The sequence below is a fragment of the Fulvia fulva genome, chromosome 5, assembly GCF_020509005.1.
Source record: "Fulvia fulva chromosome 5, complete sequence".
NCBI lineage: Eukaryota > Fungi > Ascomycota > Dothideomycetes > Mycosphaerellales > Mycosphaerellaceae > Fulvia > Fulvia fulva.
In genome coordinates this window covers 1359115-1381272 of record NC_063016.1, presented here as the reverse complement: position 1 = coordinate 1381272, position 22158 = coordinate 1359115, and the positions used below count along the sequence as shown (strand labels likewise).

The 22158-nt window shown below is 53.9% G+C and overlaps 10 protein-coding genes across 10 annotated transcripts; 4 read left to right on the top strand and 6 right to left on the bottom strand.

Moving 5' to 3' along the window:
- Positions 1–73: 73 nt before the first annotated feature.
- CLAFUR5_05770 (Short-chain dehydrogenase/reductase phqE) lies at positions 74–927 on the bottom strand (the record flags this gene model as incomplete). The annotated part of the gene is made up of 2 exons (XM_047904918.1): positions 74–466; positions 532–927. The coding sequence occupies 2 exons, from the start codon at positions 925–927 to the stop codon at positions 74–76; spliced, it is 789 nt and encodes a 262-aa protein (XP_047762201.1).
- A 605-nt stretch (positions 928–1532) lies between these two features.
- Positions 1533–4383, bottom strand: CLAFUR5_05769 (ER membrane protein complex subunit 1; the record flags this gene model as incomplete). Its single annotated transcript, XM_047904917.1, has 2 exons — positions 1533–1574; positions 1624–4383. The coding sequence occupies 2 exons, from the start codon at positions 4381–4383 to the stop codon at positions 1533–1535; spliced, it is 2802 nt and encodes a 933-aa protein (XP_047761735.1).
- A 1560-nt stretch (positions 4384–5943) lies between these two features.
- CLAFUR5_05768 (Ras-related protein Rap-1b) lies at positions 5944–6799 on the top strand (the record flags this gene model as incomplete). The annotated part of the gene is made up of 5 exons (XM_047904916.1): positions 5944–6022; positions 6073–6152; positions 6210–6261; positions 6312–6321; positions 6373–6799. 5 exons carry the CDS (start codon positions 5944–5946, stop codon positions 6797–6799), a joined length of 648 nt encoding a protein of 215 aa, XP_047761734.1.
- Positions 6800–7123: 324 nt separating this feature from the next.
- Positions 7124–8388, bottom strand: CLAFUR5_05767 (Cytochrome P450 monooxygenase ptmU; the record flags this gene model as incomplete). Its single annotated transcript, XM_047904915.1, has 2 exons — positions 7124–7542; positions 7596–8388. The coding sequence occupies 2 exons, from the start codon at positions 8386–8388 to the stop codon at positions 7124–7126; spliced, it is 1212 nt and encodes a 403-aa protein (XP_047761571.1).
- A 538-nt stretch (positions 8389–8926) lies between these two features.
- On the top strand, positions 8927–10964 carry CLAFUR5_05766 (uncharacterized protein; the record flags this gene model as incomplete). Its single annotated transcript, XM_047904914.1, has 3 exons — positions 8927–9952; positions 10069–10539; positions 10602–10964. 3 exons carry the CDS (start codon positions 8927–8929, stop codon positions 10962–10964), a joined length of 1860 nt encoding a protein of 619 aa, XP_047761570.1.
- Positions 10965–11304: 340 nt separating this feature from the next.
- Positions 11305–12265, top strand: CLAFUR5_05765 (uncharacterized protein; the record flags this gene model as incomplete). Its single annotated transcript, XM_047904913.1, has 2 exons — positions 11305–11587; positions 11646–12265. 2 exons carry the CDS (start codon positions 11305–11307, stop codon positions 12263–12265), a joined length of 903 nt encoding a protein of 300 aa, XP_047761569.1.
- Positions 12266–13046: 781 nt separating this feature from the next.
- CLAFUR5_05764 (uncharacterized protein) lies at positions 13047–13551 on the top strand (the record flags this gene model as incomplete). Its single annotated transcript, XM_047904912.1, has 2 exons — positions 13047–13263; positions 13313–13551. The coding sequence occupies 2 exons, from the start codon at positions 13047–13049 to the stop codon at positions 13549–13551; spliced, it is 456 nt and encodes a 151-aa protein (XP_047761568.1).
- A 389-nt stretch (positions 13552–13940) lies between these two features.
- CLAFUR5_05763 (uncharacterized protein) lies at positions 13941–14450 on the bottom strand (the record flags this gene model as incomplete). Its single annotated transcript, XM_047904911.1, has 1 exon — positions 13941–14450. One exon carries the CDS (start codon positions 14448–14450, stop codon positions 13941–13943), a length of 510 nt encoding a protein of 169 aa, XP_047761573.1.
- Positions 14451–15142: 692 nt separating this feature from the next.
- On the bottom strand, positions 15143–15784 carry CLAFUR5_05762 (uncharacterized protein; the record flags this gene model as incomplete). Its single annotated transcript, XM_047904910.1, has 1 exon — positions 15143–15784. The coding sequence occupies one exon, from the start codon at positions 15782–15784 to the stop codon at positions 15143–15145; it is 642 nt and encodes a 213-aa protein (XP_047761572.1).
- Positions 15785–17364: 1580 nt separating this feature from the next.
- CLAFUR5_05761 (Vacuolar protein 8) lies at positions 17365–19438 on the bottom strand (the record flags this gene model as incomplete). The annotated part of the gene is made up of 6 exons (XM_047904909.1): positions 17365–17720; positions 17775–18770; positions 18826–18939; positions 18995–19115; positions 19234–19316; positions 19399–19438. 6 exons carry the CDS (start codon positions 19436–19438, stop codon positions 17365–17367), a joined length of 1710 nt encoding a protein of 569 aa, XP_047761793.1.
- Positions 19439–22158: the final 2720 nt, after the last annotated feature.

Genomic DNA, 22158 nt, shown 5'->3' with positions numbered 1-22158 from the left:
GAGAAGGCTGAACACCTACCAAGTAGCATAGAACCACTGCCCCAAACCTGCCACCTCCTTCACTTTCAACAGCCTACCCAACCAACAAATGCCCCCCACTCGTACTAATCATCGCCCCAGTAACATTCCGATCCTTCATAAGATACAAATAACTCTCCGCCACATCCTCCACACTCCCCACCTTCCCGACGGGTATCTTCTTCGACAGTTCCTTGAACATGCCTTCCTTCTGCTCTGCCGTCATGTGGCCCCAGAGCTCCGTGTTGACTGCCCCCGGACTGACGAGGTTCACACGGATGGGCTTGAGATCTAGCGCCAGGCCGCGGGTCATGCCTTGCAGTCCCGTGGCGTAGCTGTTGACGACTGTCCAGTTGTCGATGGGCCGCTCGGAGACGGCGCCGGTTGTGATTATGATTGACGAGGCGGGGCCCGGGTTGAGGTATTTTGGAGCGATCTTGCCGATGAACTGGAGGTGGTACAATGTTAAGAGTGGTGCTGGGTGGTGGGGAGGTTTTGTATGGGGTGACTTACCAACGGAGCGAAAAACCTCACCATGCCAGCTTTCTTCACACTCTCCATACTAATCTCCCCAACCGGCGTAACGGCCAACGAGTCTCCAGCCGTATGGACCACGTGGTCCAGACCCGTGCCGACTTTCTCAAAGAGCTGGGCAATGTTCTGCTCCAGGTTCGCTTCGTCGGCGAGATTGCAGGCGTGGCCTGAGATTCTGTCTGAAGCGGATGGGTAGGATTTCTTCAGCTTTTCGACCGCCGTCTGCACGCGATCAGGGTTGGATGAGCTGATGAAGACTGTGCAGCCATTCTCTAGGGAGGCTTCTGCTACGCCATATCCAATTCCTGCTGATCCGCCGATGATCAGGACTTTGGAGCCTTTGAGTTTCTGTGTGTATTTTGTTTGGTCGGACATTGTGGTGGATTCTGTTGGTATTGATGAGCTTATAGCGTTTGTTTGGTAATGTCTTACCTCGAGGCCAAGTCGCTCGTAATATGTGCTGAAGGTGTGTGTTAGCTGCACCTTGTCATTTTCACGGAGTTAGAACGGAGATTGATGCAATCTGATGACGACATTTGGTGACATGGAACTCTCTGCAACCATTGTGCTGTCAGTGCCAGTGAGTTGTCAGCGTATAACATTACAAGCCTCTTCTGCGAGGAAGATATGCTACGTATAGCGTCTAGATAGCGAGGTATGTAGTTGGTGCTGGGGTCGATGCACGCCAAGCTGAGCAGCACCGTAGCTGTCAGCCGACAAATTTGTACACAATTGGCGAGACCACGGTACCGACCGATGCGTCAGCCGTCTGGATGTGACTGTTGTTGCGAGCTGACGTCCCAATGGTACCAGGTGAATAGACTGGCCAGGGCGTAAGCCTACCTCACATTTCAGAACAACGTGAGAGGCAATGCGAGCTAAGGTAACTTCGAGTGGTGAAGATCGCTGATCGAGCAGGGACCTTGTGTCAAGCCAGCACTCCGGATCGCTTATCATGGGTGATCCTTACGCTTGTATGTTCAGGCAAACTGCCACCTCGCATTGACCTGTTTCCGTGCAACCTGCAGCGTGTTAGCTTGAATGGTCCTCATGATGAAGAATATCACTTACTAGTGGCGCAACCACAAACGTAGCCACAGCTAGAGCTGCTACAGTCGCCAGCATCTGGAACTTGTTGAAATCCTTGCCCAGTATATCAAAGCTGAAACTTGGGCTGAGCCTGGTGCCGAAGATATCCAGGCCGTACCCAAATACCAAGCTGGTGCTTTCTATAAGAGCGGGACTCGTGATCACGTTCGTGATTCCAATCACTTCACGCTTGTGTGTCAAAAGCCACTTCGGGTCGAACTCGATAGTAGGCGTATATCTTGACAGGCCTTCCATTTGCTCGTCTTTGGTAGGATCCCTGCCGATCGGACGACGGGGGTCTACTACGCCGTAGGGAATGCCGACAATAGAAGTGGAGTCTGTTAGAACGGCAAGTATCTGTCGAGAAGTGATGCCTTGCCGGGTCTGGGTGACCGCCAACTTCGAGATGCTTTCGGGGATCTGGTAAGATCTGAGTAAGACAAATGGTTCCGCGGGTTCTTGCAAGCTTGAAGAGTTAGTACTGCCAGACAGTGGTCCACGGTCATTGGGCACAAGAGACTCAAACATCTCACCCACGACAAAATGATGCCCCTTTGGTGTACCATCTGAGGACTCGGTGGTGTAAGAATAGGCAAACCAATTCTCGGAAAGAACGGAAGGTATGGGTGCCAGGAGGTCGATTCTAGGATGCGTATCCGCGTACAAAGTAGCGCCGGAAACTGTGTCCAGCACGTAGAAAGACACGGACTTGGCAGCATCATTGGCTGTGGCCAGCAGTGCCAAGTTTGGACTGAGATACTTGTACAGCACTCTCCGGTCCCCCAGCACTTTGCCAATAGAAGCAACAGGATCGTTGACGGGCCGAGGAATGAGACTCAGTATGCGCTCATGATCAGATGTAATGAAGTGCCACAGAGGCCCAGCAGTAGCACTGCCCGCCTTGATTGCTTCAAGCTGGCCATCTTGCAAGGTGAATTGCACGCTGCCAGCCGTGGATGATCCTGAGCTTGCAGACGTGGTGAGGGGTACCGTGTCTCCATTCGTGGCATTGAGTCGATACTCATGAACCTTATCTCCCGACGTGAGAACCAGCATTCCGTCTGAGGCTGAGGCAAACTTGGGAGCCCACTTTTGACCTGCATCCACGTCCAGTACTTGCCTGGACCAGAGTATTCTGTTTGGGTTAGCGGCATCCAATGCCACGACTCGTCCTGTTGTGGTAGCGCAAGCAATCACTTGATGGAAACCAAAAACATCGCCAGTGAGCCCGCTCTCCGCGGTGGTGCCGAAAAGTCCACTTCTGACCTTTTGCGGCAAGTCCGAGAGCACTTCTGGGAGCTTTTGCCAATCCTGGATGTGTCGCTTCACGCGATGCAAATAGGCTGAGAGTGGGTTGCTGTGCGCTTCAATCTCGAGATCGCGCTTGAACGATTCCACCTCCACCGGAGCCGCAAATGCTGCTTCTATTGTTGTTGCCAATATCTCCGGTCGCTGCCATACAGGCGTGCCCTCTCGGATAAGGACCCAGTCGCCAGTTGTCAAAAGGACAGCAGACCGCAATGCAGATACCGAATCACCCTTCACAGACACTTCGGACACTGCGTGAACCGGCTCAACGCGTTCGCCTTGAGACGCAACCACGCCAAAGTTGGAACCGACTATCGGCCATCTTCCAAGGGTACCATTTGACACGGAGGATACTGTCATGATCTCGTTCTGCGTGATCCTCGTAAAGTAGACATTTGCATCTGAAGTACTGGTAGAGAAGGCTCCCTTTCCACTAATCTTCGGCAGTGCATACGCCTTCTCGATTTTGCTCTTCTTGAGGTCGATGTGATACACTTCTGCCCAGTGTGACGTAGCTGTCTCGTAATGCACTAGGAAGTGCGCCAATGAGTTTGTGTGGAATGGCGCGTGTAGTCGGATCTTGGTCACAGCCTGATCGCCATGCTTGTCGATGTTGAACGTAGTGACTCCCTTGGTGCCAATGATGTTTACTTTGAGCACGCTATGCGCGGGGTCGGTCCACGCAATGATGGGCGACGCGGAGTTGGCGCCAACTGACGCAATGAGGTCTGTTGAAGATATCTCGCTATCAGCACTCAAGGTATACTCGTCATTCTTATGCCCACTGACGGGGTCTAGGGCTAGCAGTTTGATTTTGATGTTGCCCAACAGCGTCTTATGGAGTAAGATGGCGAAGACTTCCGTCGAGGATGCAGAAACTTGATATGGAACATCCCCACTATCAAGCTTGTGCGTCCACTTGACAGCGCCCGACGCACCGTCCAGTCGCTGAAGTGTGGGATGGACACCACTCGCAAGAACAATGGCGTCCTTGGCGCCGGGCGTCTCTCTGCCATCGTGAAGCTCCAGAATCTCGAGGTCTTCCAGAACTCCCTCAATGTGCTGAGTCCAGGCCAGTCTACCGTCGACAGCGCTCCAGGCGGCAATGTGATGATCGGAGCCGGACACAATCACGTCCTGCCCTTGTCCAGCTCGCAGGAAGCTAGACGCGGTCTGCGTCGTATTGGCCCTCAGTGCATGTCGCCATACCAGTGCCCCGTCCCTTGGGTTGACAGCACCAATCACGCCTTCCTCGGAAAGGGTGTAGATCAGAGACGCTTTGGAGCTGGGATGTGGCTGATGGAACAGAGTCGTGTCTTCTTTTGGCAGACCGACCAGGGCGTAGTGATAATCGACATTCCAGGCTTCATCGGCGAAGACTGCGAGCGACGATCCCAGCAGGGACGCTATCACTCCGAGAAGCGAGAGATGCATATTCCTCGGCGGTAGCTGAACATGTGTGAGGAGCGCTGAGAGGAGGAGTTGTGAGGAAGTACGCGATTCGATTCGGACTAGCTCTGCGATTCAGGCTCATCGCGGCACTATCCGGTCGGCGGAAACTTTCTCCGAGGTGTTCCTTCTATCTAGACATGGTCTGGAATGTGCTACGGCACACGCTTTAAAGAGAGCAATGGTAAGCAACAGGGCGCGCGCCGCCTTCAAAGAGGCTCCTGTAAGTACCTAGGTAGCATCGTAGCGACGCCTTCGATCATGTCGTTGACCATTCCACTACACTGCCTGTACGATGCCCGAGCAGAGTCGTGGTCTTTGTCGTCATATAATACCGTGGCATACCGATGCCGACACCCAAAATCGGGTCAATGCAACCGAATGCATTATGCAATGCATCCTCGTCGGGCGGCAATGACACCCTTGCATCGCTGTACATATGTGGTTGCTACTACCGGCGGACATGCCTGCCTGCATAGCCGATGCACACTTGCTCGACTAAGCGTGTCGAGGTGCCCACAGGTGTGGTTGTTTCAATGGCGTCTCTGTCGCGCTGCGCTCTAGCCTTGGAACTGTCTACACCACGTTGTTCGCGGTGACTTCAGTGGCTTCGCACGGCTGATCGTCGTCGATAAGGTCATCCCAGACCCGTATCACTGGGTTCGTGCCCCCGTTGGCATTGGCGGCAGCGCGTGGAACCATCTTCCGGGGCCGGGGCCGGTGGTACGCTGGTAGCTCTCATCTCAACAACTGCGCTGCAAAACTACTGTGAGGGGCACACCCAACCACGTTGCATCTCACTTTCTTGCGCAGTCGAGACCATGCTGAGCAGCACTTGATAGGCTCGTGTGCGACGAATGACGACGAGGCAGGCGGCAACAAGTAATTCACTGCACGACAAGGAGCACTTCCGGCGAAGCACGACTCGTTTCTCTTCGATGTTCCCAGATTCCAAGCAACTCCGCAAGCAGCTGACAGGCATCGGGCATGCGTTGTGCGTTTAGTGTTGCTTAGCGAGGCCACGGCGCCATCGAAATGCCAGGGAATGGTGCGGTTCACACATTGTGCCGGCGTGAAAACACTCTAACTTAATACACATAGATCGCTGTGCACGCAGTGTGATGGGCTCCAGAGCTACTGCACTCATGGCGGGCAGTAGTCAGCGCCACACTCTCCTCCTCTCATCATAACTTACACCTGAGCGTCTTCTTGCTACTGCTGCTGCTCTCTTCGCGACCTGTCGCGCTGCGCGTACCCGGCTGCCGCGGTGCCTTACCCAACCTCTCGACCATTGGTGGTGGCATTGACAGTCGTGCCACGCGCCGGGTGGATCTGTGTACCACACACTCCTTCTTGGCCGAGACAACTTTTCCAAAGCTGGCCCTCCCACGCAAGCCTGGTAGTGGTCTGCCGATTCTGGACTCTTGAGCTGTGCCCAGGCAGCAGACGAACAGTCCCGGATCGAAGTCGCAAGAGAAGAAGTGCCATTGGCACACCGAGCTACTTCGGAGGTAGAAAGAGCCTGCTCGTATACCCAGATGCATCATGTCGCGTTCAGCGTATCAGAGAGAATACCACATCGCCGTGCTGGGCTCAGGCGGGGTAGGCAAGAGTTGCTTGACAAGTACGTGGCATAGTCTGACAAACACACGGACGGAAAGCTCACTACCATAGTGCAATTCGTCCAGGGAGTGTTCGTAGAACGCTACGATCCCACGATCGAAGACTCGTACCGGAAACATGTAGACGTAGACGTATGTTTGACGTTCAATGCCTCATATCGACCTGCAAAGAGCTGAACGTGATCGCAGGGCAGATCAGTAATTCTGGAGATAATGGACACTGCCGGTACTGAGCAATTCAGTAAGTACGCAATCGTGAGACCTCGAAGCGCACCTGCTAATAAGAAGTAGCGGCAATGAGGTACGCATGCTGTTTGTCAGTGGGCCAGACAGTCAACTGATCATGAACCAGGGACATGTACATGCGCCTTGGCCAGGGGTTTCTATTAGTGTTCAGCATCACCTCAGCATCCTCTCTGCGTGAACTGGTCGAACTGCGAGAACAAATTGTGCGGACGAAAGGCGACCCCCATTTCCCAATGGTCCTTGTAGGGAACAAGTCCGATCTTGAGGAGGATCGAGCTGTATCGAGAGCGAAGGCATTTCAACTGTCACAGAGCTGGGGCAACATACCGTACTATGAGACAAGTGCACGGAAAGCTACGAACATCAACGAGGTCTTTGTCGATGTCTGCAGGCAGATCATTAGGAAAGATCTCTCACGAGCACGACCTGAAGAGCTGGAGAGGCATCAGAGGACTCGGCGGAAGCGACATAGGCGCGATGATGATCGCAGAGGCAGCGGTGGTGGTGGCGGGTCCAAGTGCGTTATATTATGATGGGCGCGGAATCATTGACAGACCGAGCAGGCGGCAATGCTCGCTGCTCGATACGACCGTCTATGCTGATAGCGGCGTACATTAACCACGGCATTTGAACATCAAACATCTAGCTCTGTGACCAAAGCACAGCTTCTCAACCTCCTGGTAACAGTGTCTTCCCGCTCCAAGACAAACTGTAGGGGCATACCGTATGAGGGCTCCTAAAAAAGAGATGGCCGCCGTGCTTCGAAGTGCGATAGTCATTGGAGCCTCTACAAACCGCTCCGAGCACCGTTGGCCTAAGCAATGTCGTAGAGAGATGTGCAAACACTGGACGCAGATTTAGGCAGCTAGTGTTTCCAGCTCGATCTTCGAAAGCTTCGCCTTCGGATCAGCTATCATCGCTGTTCCGAACTCCCGCCATACTGCATGGCTCGGGTCTCCCAACTTGAAGACGTATTTGAGAAAGAGGTGCACCATAGCAATCTTGACTTCATTGGCCGCGAAGAACCGCCCTGGACAGGCATGTTTGCCATGGGCAAAACCGAGATGATCAGGACTTGTAGCAACAAGATAGCTGTTGTGCTCCAATTCAGGGATCTGCCGACGTTTGACGTACCGGAAGGCATCGAACTGTGTTGCGTTCTCGTAGTTGCTTTCGGACCACATTTCGTGCGAAGAAATGGCTGTTGCCTGGCCACGGGCGATCTTGACGTTGTTGGAGAGCTCGACGTCCGCAGTTGCGATTCGATGCATTGTTGCTGTGAGTGGCGTTAGCATAGTGAGGCAAGGCATGCTCGATGAGGAGGCTCACCCATGTTGATCGGCTTGAGACGCTGTGTCTCCTTCAGAAAAGAATCCAGTAGTCGCAACTCTGTTAGAGCAGTCTTCTGCCAGCCGTGCTGCGTCAACACGGACACTGCTTCCTCACGCAGTGGCTTCAAGATTTCGGCATGAGATGCCAGATTGAGGAGAGCTTGGACAAGTAGGTCACTCGTCGTGTGCACAGCAGCCACTGCGAGACCCATTTGAATATCGATTTCATTGTACTGGCGACCATTCGCAGAGTTTCGGAACCACTCGATGGAGTCGTCCGGTAATTGGGGCTTCCTGCCTTCGCGTCGCGCAGCCGCGATCTCCTTCTGTCGCTCCTCAAGGACTGGAGTCAACATCATCGCGGCAGCTCGATAGTCGGCACGGACTTTGCGGCAAAGTGGGAGCAATCTCTCCACCGGCCACCGTAGGAATCGGGGCAAGAATCGAACGATTGCCATTGTGATGAAGGCACTCGTTGTAAACTCGATCGATATGCGACACCACTCCTTGCTTTCGCTGAAGCTCCTTGGCAGGAAGATGCGTGCGGATAATCGAGCAACCCATTGCAGAACATCTTTCTTGACGTCAAGCTCATGCCAGCCATCACCGATCACTTCGATGATGTTCAAGCATGACTTGATCTCGTTGACGATCGGGAAAGGCAGAGCTTTCCTGGTGAGTACCGTTGTGGTCCAGAGTATGCCAATGCCAAGGAAGACTGCCGCCCAGATGACCTCTCTGTGGAAGTCAGTCATTGGCGAGGTCATCGACCGAAGTGTGTCGGCATTCATCTCTCGGGTTGGTCTTGGGCGAAGAAGACAACGAGAAGATGATGAGAAGGAAAGAAGAGGGTATCGGGACGTACTTAGTCCTGCTTGTTGCTCTCACGCAAATGTTAATATTGGGAGTGTACGAGTATGCAACAGCACGTCTCACGACACAGCCATGATGGAGTGGATGGCTGTTGTCAGAGACCATGCTCCTCAAGTTGTCTGTCCTCGCGACGTTGCTGTCGTGATCAACAAGTAATACAGTATCTGCTGATGTGCAAGCGTCCACCTCTTTTGTCGAGGAGTCTTGGGCATGTTTTGCGTATTGTTGTCTTCGGCCACTCGTGGCGCGTAAGAATCGTTGAACATTAACACTTCTGCTCTCAAGATCGCTCGAGAAGTCACTTACATGTACAATCGGTGGTACAATGACGGCTGCGCCTGCTCAAAAAGCGCCAAGAGGATGCTGAGGTGCTAGGTAAGCCATGTAACCGCAACCGCAACTGCAACAGCAGCAGGCACGATGCAGTGCTCGTGTACCTGATCAACTTCCGCGCGCATGGCGACAAGACGCGCAAACCAGAACACCAGGTCCTCTTCACGGTCTGCACTCTCTCCCACATCCGACTTCTACTATCGGCCATCAGGAGAAATTCTGTCCGGATCATATCGCGTGGCAAACGTGCTCCCAGGCCAATATTACGATACCATACAGTGTCGGCTCCAGGAGGTCTCGCTGAAGGACAACAGTGCTCGTTTCCTTGCCCTCAGCTACTGCTGGAACACAAGCAAGACCGAGGAAACAGTCACTGTCGATGGGCAGCCAGTCAGGATTACAACGAACCTGCATGCCGCTCTCAGAAATGCGCGTGCACCGAGCACTGCTGTTAGCCTTTGGGTGGACCAGATTTGCGTTGACCAGACGAATATCATAGACCGCAATGACCAGGTCGGTAAGATGGGTGCCATATTCCGTGCAGCAAGCGGTGTGATTGTTTGGCTCGGAGAGGCAGATGATGGTGTCGCCAGTGCCATGGACTTGCCAAAGAAGATCAGACGCTACTGGCCCAGTCTCTACGACAACCCCAGTCTTCTTACACATCACAGCCAAACACCAGCAGAGGTACCCAAATGGGGAGAGAGAGCGTGGCGCGCTTTTCAGGCACTTCTGCTTCGTCCATGGTTCAAGAGACTGTGGGTCATCCAGGAGATTGCATGTGCTAGAGACATCGTGGTTACCTGCAGATCCAATACCGCTCTATGGAAGGATTTTGTGAAGTTGATTTACGTCGTTGATGCGATGCATCATTCGTCTCTTGGTGTGAACCATATGCTTGGCTCGAAAAGTGCGGCACAATACGTTGGCTTTATGGAGGAATTGCGTAGTGTCACCGAGCAAGGTACAAAGCAAGCGGCCAAGGACTACGCCAGCGAGGACTCCATGGCACCGTATGTTCTCAGGATGGCCAAGGACTGCAATGCAACAGACCACAGGGATAAATTGTACGCTTTTCACCACATCATCCGCCTGGTCACGAGGCCGGACTATGCCGTTGACATCGAGACATTGTATCAACAATTCGCTGTAAGTAGGGTCACATACAGAGGCGACTGTACGACTCCTGAGAGGCACTCACTCACTGACAGCGCGGCATCTGTCATTTTCAGTGAGATACACAAGCTAACAGACATCATCTTCAGGTACAATACCTGCAGCGCATTGCCTATGCTATCTCTGAGTTTGACTGTGATGCGGTCGCGCTCTCGAAACGACAATTGGGGTTCATCTACAGCGCTGGTCTGTGTAATCAGCACCTGGAGTTGCCTTCTTGGTGTCCAGACTGGTCTGTACCATGGCACGCGCGCCCGCTCTGGTTGGACTCCAAATGCTATCAAGCTGGTGGCAGCGAGGTCAAAGAGATCATGCCTATCGCCGAGAGCGCCTTACATGCGGACACAGGCTTTCGGCTTCCCTTGGTGGCAAAGGTATTCGATCGAGTGCTTGCTGCTGGCGCGGTAGGTCTGCGATTCTCGAAGCAGAATCTCGCTGAGACGCTTCGAGAGTGGCTTTTTCCTCCATGTCGCTGCTGCACGCTAACCGCAGTCGGCCGCACATTTACTCTGATCAACACGTGGCTATTGCACGTACTATCACTGCAGATCAAGATCGTGGTGAGACACTGCACTGCGAAGATGCAGTAGCGAAGTATGACGCTCTCCTGACCTATCTACAGCAGTCAGATGGAGAGGCTCGTCGTGAACGCACCGACAGCAGTCCCGGCATGGATCACTCCGCCACTGTCAGCTTTCTCCGCGGCCGTGTCTTCTTCATCACCGAGAACGGTCGCTTCGGTCTCGCTCGCGCTGGTCTTGCATGGGGCGATGGCATCGCAATTGTTCAAGGCGGTGCAGTACCAGTATTGCTTCGACCAACTGTCAGGAACGGACCACTGAACAGAGAGTTCCAGCTTCGGACAGAAGCATTTGTGCTGGGCGTCATGGAAGGCGAGATTTGGGACGACACAAACATTCTCAGCGAAGAGATATTTCTGATATCGCTGGACTCGCAAGACAGAGGGCAAATGGTTGCCGCTTAAGTCCTTTACAACGGCCAGCCTGTGCCCATGACTTGGAAGTCGATGGGGTACAGCAATGCGCGGGCGCTTTGCGCAAATAGCCACACTCTACGCATCGCTTCATTTGTGGCGAAAACGACGACGCGGTCGGAGGCAATGAACTCTGTCCACAGGCTTGGTCGGTATGACCTGCCTTGTCGGCGACGAAAGCCGATGCCACCGAAGAGGCTTGGCATCATTTTCGGCTACCTACTCGAAACGTTATTTACAGCACAACTGTACGTCGACCATCGCATGCTATAACGATCTCCTCGCGCGATTGTGAGACACAATAACGAACAGTGAAAGAGGTGGCTTGACAATGAGCATTACCACTGTCGCACTACTAGGCGCCGATGGCAATCTGGGACCATCGATCTACGAGGCACTTACATCCAACGAGTTTGACGTCACAGTACTAAAGAGAAAGTCCTCCAAGTCAAACACAAAGTACCCAAAGCAAGTGACCGTGGGTGATGCATTTGAGGTTGATGAGCTGGTGGATGCTCTCAAAGGGCAGGATGCGGTGGTAGTCACTGTCAAGGGGAGTCAGACTGATCTGCAAAGGCGCATTGCAGACGCGGCTGTACGTGCTGGCGTGAAGCGTACGTTCGCGTGAAGTCTCTGTATCTGCGAAGAATATCTTGTTGACGAGGTGACTAGGATTCATACCAGCGGACTTCGGATCAGTGGACTCGTCCAGCCCATTAACTCAAGAGCTAGTACCGCTCTACAAACACAAGTCGGCATTCAGGGAGTATCTCATTGAGCTTGCCAAGAAGCATCCTAACTTCAGCTGGACGTCCCTGGTCTGTGGTCATTTCTTCGACTGGAGCCTCGAGTTCTTGCACGTGTGGCTTCAGGACCGCAGAGTCGAGGTCCTTGACGATGGAGAGACCAAGTGGTCGGCAAGCTCGCTCTCCCAGATTGGCAAAGCTACTGTGCGTATCTTGCAGCGTCCTGAGGTCACAAAGAACCGAATGATTTACATTCAGAGTTTCCTCATCTCGCAGAATGAGATGGTCAGCTCACTCGAACGCGCCACGCAGTCTCAATGGACTGTGGTCAAACGCGATGCGAAGGAATACCAGCTGGAGGAGAAGCGGAAGGCTGATGCTGGCGACTTGAAAGCTGTGGAGAATCTTGTCTGGTTGCTGGGCGCAATTGACGCCAACTGGGAGGAGAAGAAAGACTTCGTGATGAGAGATCTTGGCCTGGAAAATGAGGATCTAGATACTGTTGTGAAGATGACGCTTGAGAAGCATGGGAATGTACAAGGCTGATTTGCTTATTGTGTTGGAAGGCTGGTGACAAGCTGATTGCCGCCGAGCGCTTCGACCCTATACCGAAGCGGAGGCCGTTGCTTCAACGCGCTGGCATGTAGCTGAGTAGCGAGGTCCGACTGATGCATTCGAGGGTCCAGCGCAGCGATGTAGGTATTCGTTCGTTCAGCAGCCCTCTAGAAGTGAAGTCGACAAGAACAGCGGCAGCGCGATACTTTATCACCAGATCTTGGTTGATAGAAGTGCATATCGTCAACGCGCTTCGTCCCTATGCGAACCGAGGGCTCTCGCCGAACCTGCCATAGCGCCGTCAACATGCAATGCACACGGTGTTATGCTTGAAAGTCGGGCGCTCGGCTCCGTTGATGGAAGTGTTGAGAGAACGGCGTCCAATCTCGCTGTAACATACCAAGGGCTCCTGAGAAAGAGGTAGCCGCTTGCACAACTGCAGAGGTATCTTTTAGCAACGACGAAGATTCTACCGCGGCGCAGCGACTGCTGTAAACGTCGAAGCGGAAGCGTTGCACGACGCACAACTCTCCTTGTGTCGGAAGGTCATTTCTACTAGACGACTGTGCCTGGTGCCATTCGCAGCAGGCGCGGCACTCGGGCAGATTTCTATGATCTCGAGAGGACCACACTGGGTCCAACTGAAGCTGAGAATGTCAAGATGCCTGATCAACAATAATGACTGCTCTCTACGACGACGAAGCAATCTGCGGGCCTCGATAGAATCCTATACCACTCGCAAGACGTTATCTTACGCTCCGTCCTGCTATTAATGTGCACAGCTTCCGCAGAATGTAAGAAGCAGGCGACACTACGCTTGCTGCTGCCGGGGACCAAACGCAAGGCTAAGGAGACATTCTCTGCGTCGGCAAAGAGATCCAAGACTGGATTCGCGGAGCTACGCTACGAGATGTACAAGAACTGCTTGCAAGCCTACGATATCACGGAGAACTCGAGAGCTTCTTGTGTGGTCCACCCTGGCGCGGATTGTTAGGACACCATGGAGAGTTACACGGAGTGCTGACGGTACAGTAACAGGGGCCGTCGAAGTCGACTCGGACTTCTTTGCCGATGGAAACGATATGACGTATGGCGAGTCAACGAATGAGAATACCGGTTGGACGCAGGACTGGCGCTTCAAGGAGTTTCCTGAGGGATTTACTTGGACGTGTTGTAATGGGAAGGGCGACAAGCCGCCATGCATCGTGGCCAAGCATATTGCTAGCGAAAGTGCTGGTGATGTAGTCAAGATGAGCTCTGCAGGGGATGAGGATTAAGATGAAGAGAATGGAACGTGAGATCTGGTATATGTCTGGAAATGCCCTTTGACCATACTTCGCCCAATTCATTTACCCGGCCTGCTAAGTCACTCTGCGGCCACGAAAGTTGCGTGGCGCTACCGCTAAGGAGAGTGCATACGTTCCAAGGTTGCGAGCCAAGGGCTGGTGACAAAGTATGTTGCCGGCGTGTGTGTCGACTTCGCATCTAGAGAGCTGCCAAAGAGGCGTATAGTCACGAAGTAATTATACGGCGACGCGCTATAAGCTCGACTGCATCGACACGACCTCGCCACTCAGCTACCGGACATCGTGTTCAAGCAAAGGCCTTTGCTTTAATAATAAGCCGAAGCGCTTAGCGGTTGTCAACTTTGTCATCAGCCCTCGAGCTACGCCGACGGGTGCTCTTCTGCATACTTCGCCGCCCGCTTCAACATGAACCCAGCCCTCTCCGCATCGAGACACTCCTCCATCCTCACAATCTTCTCCCCACTCTCATCACACTCCACCACCCAAACGTACTCAATGGGCCACTCCACACTCCTCAGGTCCTCTTTCACTGGCTTGAACGTATAATGCGCCGTCAACCTCGCCGCTACAGTCCTCGCTGCGGTATCGACCGTCACCTCATGGATGGCCCAATGCATCTTCTCCATCACGGCACCGAGCATGAGGAGCGCGGGCTCGTGTTGGACACGCGTGATGGGGCCGTTGAAAGGTGGTGCCATGCTAGATCCGGGGTGGAAATGCATGATACAATCTGGAGTGCGGTATGCGTAGATATTGGATGGGTCGAAAGGAGAGCCTGTAGGACCTGAGGTGGAGGAGAAGGCGAGGATGGGGGAGGTTGCCGTTGCTTTGAGGGTGGTGTAAAGATCGTGGTCGCAGGAGGCAGACATCTTCGTTGTTCTACTTTCCTATGATGAGATGTCGATGTGGCACGTCCCAGTCTTTGGACCCTCACTGATGGGTGGCTTAACGTTAGCCTTTTATTTGTACAATGTTTGATATCGTGCCAAGGCGAGGCGCTGATGCAGTCGATTTTGTGCTGGGCGCCATGACCGCTGCTCTAGGTGCGCGCCCTCCACTGAGAAACGCATCGTTCCCGACGTAGCTGCAGTTCCCTACGCAGCTGCTTAGTAGGGCTTAGCAGTTGTGTTACCAGCGTAAGCTGAGCGCCATTTTCGTGCCACCATCTCGGAAGCACGCCTGCCGAGCCCAGCCTCTGGTCTATATCAAGATTTGGCCGAGAGTAAAAGCTACGCAGAGAAGCTGGCCCCATCGGGTGTGCTCGCAGGGTGCCCGGTGCCAATGCGAATACGCGAGGGCCACATTGCGGCTGACATGCAGGCGCTCCTGCATGCCGTACCAAGGGCTGGTGACAGAGTGCATTGCCGCCCTTGATCCCGACTTGACGTCGAGAAAGCCGCCATACAGACGTGCGTTCGTAAGCTGGATCGTACGGCGACGCGCCGCAACCTCAACCGCGTCGCTACGGATGTCGCTATCCAGCAGTACTTCGGCGTGTTGAAGCGAAGGGCTCGTGCTTCGATAATGAGTCGAAGCGCTCGGCGGCAACGAACTTCGTCCTTCACCAGAATCCATGATACTCAGGCAATCTCTTGATATCAGTTCTCCCTCGTGGCCTCACAATCTCCATCCTCTTCACTGGCTCCTTCTTAATTGCCTTTCGAGCAGCGTCCGGCTCATAAACCTCCTCCATCCCCTCCCGAACCTGCCGCACCACCTCCTCTTCATCCTTTGCAATTCCACTCAACCTGCTCAAAGATCCACGATTCTCATAAATCTTCCCCGCCGCAATCCCGAAAGGCCTAGCAGAGTCCAGCACCATACACCTAACCACAGCCTTGAACTCAACATAGCTGAACTCCCGCGCAAGAACGTTATGGCGTCGGACATGTTGGTTCGCTAGGACATAGAGAACGCCGACTTTCATGGGCAGGGCATTGCCATCATTCCAGCGGATCTTGTTGACGACTTCCGCGAGGAGGTCGATGCGTTCGGGCGGCTCAATGGAACGCTGGTAAAAGGGTGCTTTAGGTGCATCTTCTGTCAGCCAGGCGGGATACCTGATTGTTGATTGCGCCATCACATCTCGTGAGGATACCATTGCATTGATGGAAGTCGCGCTATCGCGGATGTGGTCGTACATTTCTGACGTTGATGGCGCTGCCATCTCACGCGCAGGCGGCGGCTTCCTGTCCTTGGTCATCTTGTTGAAGAGATTCTAGATGCTGTTAGAAGTTGGACAGAACTCGGCGCGTCCGGACACGCTGCCTATTAGTATCATTTGCGTTGAGCCACGCCCAAGGGCCATCCTTTCGGTTGGCTGGACCGGAGGCACGAACTCTGATATATTGCGCGATAGATTAAGCCCCGCCTGAGATGAGATCTGGTCATGCGAACTGCCATGATTACGTGCGTGCGTCCAGTCGACGCCCAAGGAGTTGGCCATTATCGCAAGTGATGTGCGCTCTAGTGCGGTTCCCTTTGCGAGCACGTCCTCGGCGCGTGGTGTGGTTGTTGCAACCCAAATTAGAGCCAACGGTAAGGTAGCGCGCCTCCTGCTAGCGCGAACCACAGAACATGTTCTTTTCGGCAAAACCTATGCGGCAGGCTCCTCATTCCTGTGCGGCAGGCTACCTCTCTCGCCCAAACCTATCAACTTTATACTTGTTTATCTCGATGGTTTGGACTCCAAAACCAGTACTTGCAAAGAGCACTTACAATTGAATTGCAAGACCTCGTACCCTATGCTTTTTGAGTCCCCCTTAGGGGGTTAGGGGGGCAATCAGGTCGTTGTCCTCGAGCACTCTAAAGTGAGTTGCCTTAAGCTTGTGTGCCTTACGCCGACAACCTAAGCTTAGCGTGTTTTCAGCGGATATCGTGTTGAAAGACTGCTTTGTGTGGTTAGCGTGCCTGCCGCATAGGTTTTGCCGTTCTTTTCTAGGTGACAAGCTGCGATTGCGAGCTCCGAGGTACTGTGCAGGCTTATCAAGCTGGACTCCTTTCTGTTTCGTGAGCGGAGATGTGCCTTTTGGTGGAATGGTGCAACCACAGACCATCACAGCACAGTCTGGGAAACAGAATAAGCTCATGGACTGATCTTCCTGCCGTCTCCTGACCTGCCAATCATAGAGGTTGACGGGGCTACAGTACATGTAACATACATGTACTCCGCGAGCCATCTGCCGGAACCATCTGCTGACAAGATCCGTTGCCGCCGAGCGCGTCGTCTTCGCTGCAAACATTGTCGCTTGAACCTGCCGGCGTGCTGGTACGATGCGCAGTCATTGCAACCTGCGTGAGGTGCTGAGCGGCCATCAACTCTGTCAACAGTCCTGGGTATCTGCTGCATGGCAATGCACATGTTCATTTCGTGGAACACCTTCTTGCAGCAGCTTCGGGATCTAGTCAAAACCACATCAGCATTCTAACCAGTTCTCGCACGGCAATTGTTGACCACAGTCCATGCGATCTCCCCATGCCATTCACTGTTTTGATTTCTCTGGACCTCTACCTTTCACCACAATGCCTTGACAGAAGAAAACAGGGTATGATGATGTGCTCGTCGCTGTGGTGGACCATATCCAGTCAGCACAATACCCCCGGCCCAAGATGACTCAGATCGTAGTTGTTCGTGCCGGCGCCCTGGAAAGCGCCTGCTTCCCTAAACGCCATACAAATGCTCGCTCAAGTTCTTTCGCTCTGCAATGCAACAATGAATTTCCCCTCCAACTTCGCAGGTCGACGGCCGCGATTATGCCACCATCATGGTCTCTTCGAGTCCGGCTAGTTCTTGAATGAAGATGGCTGGCTGTCGCCTTCTGGAACTTCGCCATTGATGATCTGCAAGCATCGAGTGGCCAGCGCAACGACCTCACCTTCGCCGTCCTCGCTCTCGTCTCCGGTTTCGTCGTCTGACACGACAGTCTTTTCGCTGATTTCGCGCACCATTCTCATGATGTCCTCGGCGCTTTCGATCTGCTGTGTCAACTTGTCGTCCTTAGACTCGAGAAGCTGTAACAAGGTCCAAATTGCTATGTGCTGGAACGTTGGGTCTCCTGAAGCTAGGAAACGGTTCAAGTAGCCGTGTATGCCACCGGATGGCTGTTGCCACGCTTTGTGGAAAAGCGAGTAGTCGTTGACTACATCAAGTCAGCATAATAGATGCAAGCACTCGTCCTCAGACCGGAACTCACCTTTGCTGCTCAAGTTCCCAAGTGCCGCAGCACTGTTGCCTTGTACCTCAATGCTTTCGCTCTCTGTCAGTGGAATGAGCACTTCAAACACGCCCAAATCAAGAAGTTCCGGTTTCAAGTCGTCCGAGAGTGCTAGAACAGCAATGGCAGCTGTCATCTCAGACTGTACACTCAGTGGTACATTCAGGACAAGTTCCTTGCATTTCTGGACAGCGCCTGCTTGCAATACCAGTTGTTTGTTCTTGTCAGAGGAAGCGGCCAGGTTTCGTAAGGTGGAGATTGCATGACACTGGATCTCTTCGTTGTCCGTTGAACCAAGAAGATCGACCAATGGCTTCAGGAAGCCGGCATCGATGATGGGCGACTCGTTCATCGGATGTATGCTGATATTGCGGATGCAAGCGACAGCTGACAATATCAAGGGTAAGTAGCTGCTCTGTAGTAGGCCGAGTAGGGGCAACAGGCCGCCGGCGCGCACAATCTCGAGTTGGTACTTTTCGTCGCTCGCCAGGTTCCTGAGCGCGAGCGCAGCCTGACACTGTACTTTCGGAGCCTGACCTTTCATCAAGTGCACTAGACTCTGTACCAGTTTTGTTTCCGTTTGCGCCAGTCTTTTACGGTTCGTGCTGTCCACTGCAATGTTGCTGAGCGCTGTGGTACAGTAGTATTGCACGTCCGTGTCCTGGCTCGAGAGAAGGCTGACAAGTACGGGTATCGCACCTGCCGAGACGAGTTGTTGTCTGTTATCGTCCGAGTGGGTCATGTTCAGCAAAGCTCCGGTAGCATTTCGTTGCACCCTCATGTCCTTGCTCTTGGCAAGTCGTGTAAGAGGCGCCAATGCGCCAGACCTCGCTATCCGCGACTTGTTCTCCTCGTGGGTGGCGAGATTCGTGATGCAGCCGACCGCATTGCATTGCACCTCGACGTTGGGGCTGTTCATCTGCCGGATGAGAGGTGTGAGGCCGCCGAGAGAGACGATAAGAGTCTTGTTCTGGCCTGTGAGCGTGTTAGTCGTGCCTTCTGCGAGCTTGGTGACATGGTGTATGCGCACCATCTACGGCAAGATTGCCCAGCGCAGCCGAGGCAGCCCGCTGGACCTCAATGTCGCTGCTTTCGAGGAGGAAAAGGATTGGTTCGAGGGTCGCCCTATCGACCGGTCGTACATCTGTCCATCGCCGAGTCAGTGCCCAGTCCCTGCCACTTGTGTATCTCCCACATGCCTCTTTCTGTGATCTCGGCAAAAGTCAAGCTCGCGCTCCGCTGCAGGTCGATGTTCTGACTGTAGACCAGTGTTGATAGTGCTTGTAGTGGCTCGCCGGAGAAGAAGTCAGTCTCGCCTCGCTGTGTTGTCTCGTGGTCAGCATGCGCGCACATGGGTTGAGCAGGCTCATATGGTTCGCCGCGTCGTCAGGCAGGCTTCGGGATGGAGGCGGTGGGCGGTGGGGAACGGGCAGCGTACATTCTCGAGGTAGTTCAGCAGATCGGCCACAGCTTCGCGCTCCGAGTCGGCGAGGACATTATCGTAGTCGACCTTGGAGCGGCCTGTGTGTAGATGGTGTGGTCAGCGGGTGAAACAAGGACTCGCGTAGTCGCAGGCGCATTGTCATTGCCTGGGGCGTCTTACTTCCGCAGCAGAAGAAGATCTGCTGGCATATGTTGGCCATGATACTGTGGTGGAGCTCGGGCTGTGAGCAGGCCGCAGTGGCCTTGGTCTGCGATCTTCCAGAGATGCGCGGTGTAGCGTATAGCGTGTGTTGTGGGCGACTGGAGCTATGGGATCGGGAGTAGTGCTGTGCCGCACGTCATGTGAAGGTACAGGATGCTTTGGTGCTCTCTATTGGCTAAGGTCAGGTACCAAGCTTGAAGTGCATCGGAATCTGAGAGGAGAAGTCGCTGCAGGGCAATGTGCGAGTTTGCCTGCTTTGAGTGAACATGTATGCACGTGGCGCCCTCTCGTGTCGTCGTCGCTGGCAATATCTACGGCTATGCGTTGTTACATGTAGCAGCAACATTCGAGCGAACGTCCATCGCAACAGCCTCAATCTCAACCAGAGCCGAAGCGCGCGAGCTCGGCTACATGTAGTTCTAGTGCCAGACACAGAGATGCCGCCAAGCGCTTCGCACATGTCGGGTATACCTTCGTCAAAACATCATTACTTACACCGCCCGGAGTGCTAGAGCGATGTATAGATATGGCGACCTACGAGAAGCGCTCGCGCTCGCGGGTGTCTTGTCTCCGTCATCTAGACAACCCGACTGCAAAGGTCAGTCGTTGCAATGATCCGACCGGCAATGCACTTTGTCAACAGCCCTTGCGCGCTAGACACTTGGAGCTTCCAGGTTCAATGTCGTTTCAACAAACAAACTCCATCTTTGTGTCCCATACATGTCAGAAGCTGCCCATCTCTATCATGCTTGACGATGCGAGAAGGAGGTGCCTGAACACAAGCAAGTCGGTCTCGATGAGCGGGGGCTGTATCGGTCCATTAATGCTCCCCTCGTCGCTGGAGTCTTCCAAGGTTGCCTATGCCATTCCGGAAGGCACTCTCAGGATCAGAACTACATGTAACACGGCAGCGTTGGAAGCACACAGCGATGGGGTGCGATGACTTTTCGATCTCGAAGCACAGGTGTCGCGCGAGCGTGAAGTCTGCAAGAAGGATGGCAAAGCAAAAGTTGGTCATCTCGTAGCACGCACACATCAGGTGGAACATGCACTTTCTTCATCATCATGCCCACCTCTTGCCTCACGATGACATGCCTGTCTACACACTAGTAGCATGGCTCCAACATCTCCGCCGTTGCGATATCTGCGGTATTTGTATTCGCCGAGTATTCGCTACCTCATAGCTCTAAAAGACTGCCGCCTCGCAAGCCCCGAAGATCATGTCATGCCGGGCATGCACAGGTGCGCTATTTTCGAGCAGACATGCAAGTCATGGTCATCCACACGCCGCCCACAACCATCTTACTTTAGCCGCATTTCTTCCCACTCGACCTCACTCCATCAATTACCATCCTGTGTCTTGGCGCAACGAGCTGCTTTCTTGGCCGCAGACAAGCTGTAGCTCAGCTCAGAGCTGTGGCACAATGACAGACTATCAAGCGAAGGCATGTGATGGTTTGGGCGACCGAGCCGCCTGCACTCGACCGTGGTGAAGCCTCTGCAGTCAATTTCATTGTCCGATCGAAGCGGCCTGATTTGAGACAAGCCTTGCCATGCCAGCGACATGGCACGTGTATCGTGACTTCTGTCGTGTAGAGTTCATGCACGGGTCCGCTTGAGCACATGCGAACATCGTCGGGCGGACTGTGCAGTCGGGCATACATCATACATGCAATAAGTGGGCACGGTCGCAGGGCATGGGTGGGTGATGATGAAGCTGCACTATCAATCATTTGAGCTAATACATGTACTGTATGCTGCTCGACAAGACGCAGGCGCCGTTTAGTAGACTCGCATATCGCCATGGTACAAGATAGACAGCTCTGAGCTTAGTGAGCTCGGCGACGAAAGCGGGCGACGGTGAGAAAGAAGCGGGCGACGGTGAGAAAGAAGCGATCGAATGAACGCCGGCGGAGCAGCAGCCAAGTGTGGGGAGTAGGGTTGTTCAATCGATGGTGCCAGGGGTGCCTCCGGCCGAGACTTTCCTTTGTCCTTCAGTCATATGCAGAACAGGCCACTAAGCATAATGTCATCAAGCACACGACAAGCTTGCACTGCCTCGCACGTACCTTGTGTGCCTTGGCGGCATCTTGGCCGTTCGCTGCCGCCGTCATCCCAGAGCACGATCGCCGCAGACGATGAGGGGCAGCTTCTGTCGTCCAAGTCTTACAGTTCCCGGTGACAGCTTGCTCTTGCTCTCATACTAGTCTGGATCTGCTGCTAGTTGCTCAGAGCACTCGCACTCGCACTCGCCTTTGTATAGCTGCAGCTACCTGCCCCGATCTGCCATCCATTGCTTGCTTTGGATGTCGCGCCTGCTGATACGAGACATCCCGCGATCGACTACAAAGCTTCAATAACGTCCGGACACAGGCGTACATGGCCGCGTACGATATCCAGAAGCATTTCAGTGGCCTCCGAGTGCAGACGGCGCGCCGACGCCACGACCCCTTCGCAACAGGCTTCGAAGATGATAGTGAGGACGAAGGCAGGAAGAGCAGAACCAAGACCAAGGCACCAGCCGTGGTCAAGCCGAAACCACCGCCAGTCGTCGCACCTCCCAAGACCAGCACCTCCAACCCCTTTGCTGCCATCGACGCCCTGCGAGACAGCGACGATGACTTCTTAGACGTCCCCGTCAAGAAGAGATCTGATCGCCGGCCCAGCCCTGCGCCTGCCAAGTTTGCTGCACGCTTTGCGCCTGGCGGCTCTGCACGC